Source organism: Propithecus coquereli, unplaced genomic scaffold, assembly GCF_000956105.1.
Source record: "Propithecus coquereli isolate 6110/MARCELLA unplaced genomic scaffold, Pcoq_1.0 Scaffold58, whole genome shotgun sequence".
Taxonomy (NCBI): domain Eukaryota; kingdom Metazoa; phylum Chordata; class Mammalia; order Primates; family Indriidae; genus Propithecus; species Propithecus coquereli.
This window is the reverse complement of record NW_012151729.1, coordinates 6,306,165-6,307,511: the sequence shown is the minus strand read 5'-3', so window position 1 is coordinate 6,307,511 and position 1,347 is coordinate 6,306,165. Positions and strand designations below refer to the sequence as shown.

Below are 1,347 nucleotides of genomic sequence, written 5' to 3'. Positions count from 1 at the left end.
CCCATCTGCTTATACCTGAATATTCTTGATTTATGCCAATTGATGATTAGCTGCAAGGAAAGGATACTAAAACTTTGATTGGTTATTTCAAAGTTCCATAGGTTAATCCTCAGGTCATCAGCAGACATGTAGGTTTCATAGTCGCTGTTGACTGATATGGAGTTGATGTGATACGTGTGTGCGTTGGCAAAGACTCTTCGTGGGGTGGCCTCCACCATCAGGTCCATGGGTCTCAGAACAGGCACCTGGGATGTGAGAGAAACAAATCACTTCAGAACCAAAGCTCTTCCCTAGGAAAAGAATGTGCATGTTTATGTCCTTCATTATCACACACAAAATCATAACCACATTAAAGAAGATTGGAGTTAGAGAAAGAAGGAGACTAAGAACAAATCACATGTTGTTCATGATATTTTCTGTTCCTTTTAGTTTTCCTCCTTTCTCAAAAGATACCACCATCACTTAGCCCTGATGGGAAATTTCATCCTTTGTAAATTCTAAACTTTCCCCCCAGGCCTTCACATGGCCTCATCTCAGGAGAGCTTGGATTCCACTGTGGGGTCACCACCTTTCAGAGTTTTTTTAGTTTTGTTTTTTTTAAAAAACATGAAATCTATTTGAGAAAGGAAGCTGTGGGAAAATTTTATTAGGTTATTAAGTATGAAATGTCTGATTTCCTTAAGTACTGAGTTTGACAGTTGATATCTCTGACATTTCACTTTGACACTTCTTGTTTTATTTTTATTGTAAAGGTACATCCTCAGTCTTTAAAATTTATGCTTTGGCTTGTGATTATCTTTCAAATCTTTTTTTAGAGCAATTTTTGTGAAACCATGGATAAGTCAAAAGTTCGTGTTATTTTCGAATATCAATTCTGTCATGGAACCAATGCAGCGCAGACAGCTCGAAATATCAATGAAGTGTTTGGGAAGGATGTGGCTAATGAACACACAGTACGTTGATGGTTTGAGAAGTTCTGTTCTGGTGATTTTAATCTTGAAAATGAGCCACATGGGAGACCTGACACCAAGGTGGATAATGATGAGCTGAAAGCTATAATGGAAGCGAATCCATCTCAACCTACAAGTGAATTAGCAGCAAGGATTGACATGACTATTCCAACAATATTGGACCATTTGAAACAAATCGGCAAGGTAAAGAAGCTGGATAGATGGGTTCTGTGTGAATTAAATGAGTGTCAGATGAGAAATCATCTAGAAGCTTGCCTTTCTTTGCTGTCATGACATAAAGGTGAACCATTTCTACACTATTGTTATGCATGATGAAAAATGGATTCTTTTTTTTTTTTTTTTTTTGAGACAGAGTCTCACTCTGTTGCCCGGGCTA

At 37.7% G+C, this 1,347-nt stretch overlaps 1 protein-coding gene across 7 annotated transcripts in view; it reads right to left on the bottom strand.

Moving 5' to 3' along the window:
* The window catches only part of PPP2R2B (protein phosphatase 2, regulatory subunit B, beta), a 480,871-nt gene that overhangs the window by 60,698 nt on the left and 418,826 nt on the right, over positions 1 to 1,347 (bottom strand). For all 7 annotated transcript variants that reach the window (XM_012658303.1, XM_012658305.1, XM_012658308.1 and 4 more), the window contains one exon: positions 68 to 245. In XM_012658303.1, the coding sequence (XP_012513757.1) occupies positions 68 to 245 (178 nt within the window). The remainder of the gene's footprint in view (positions 1 to 67; positions 246 to 1,347) is intronic.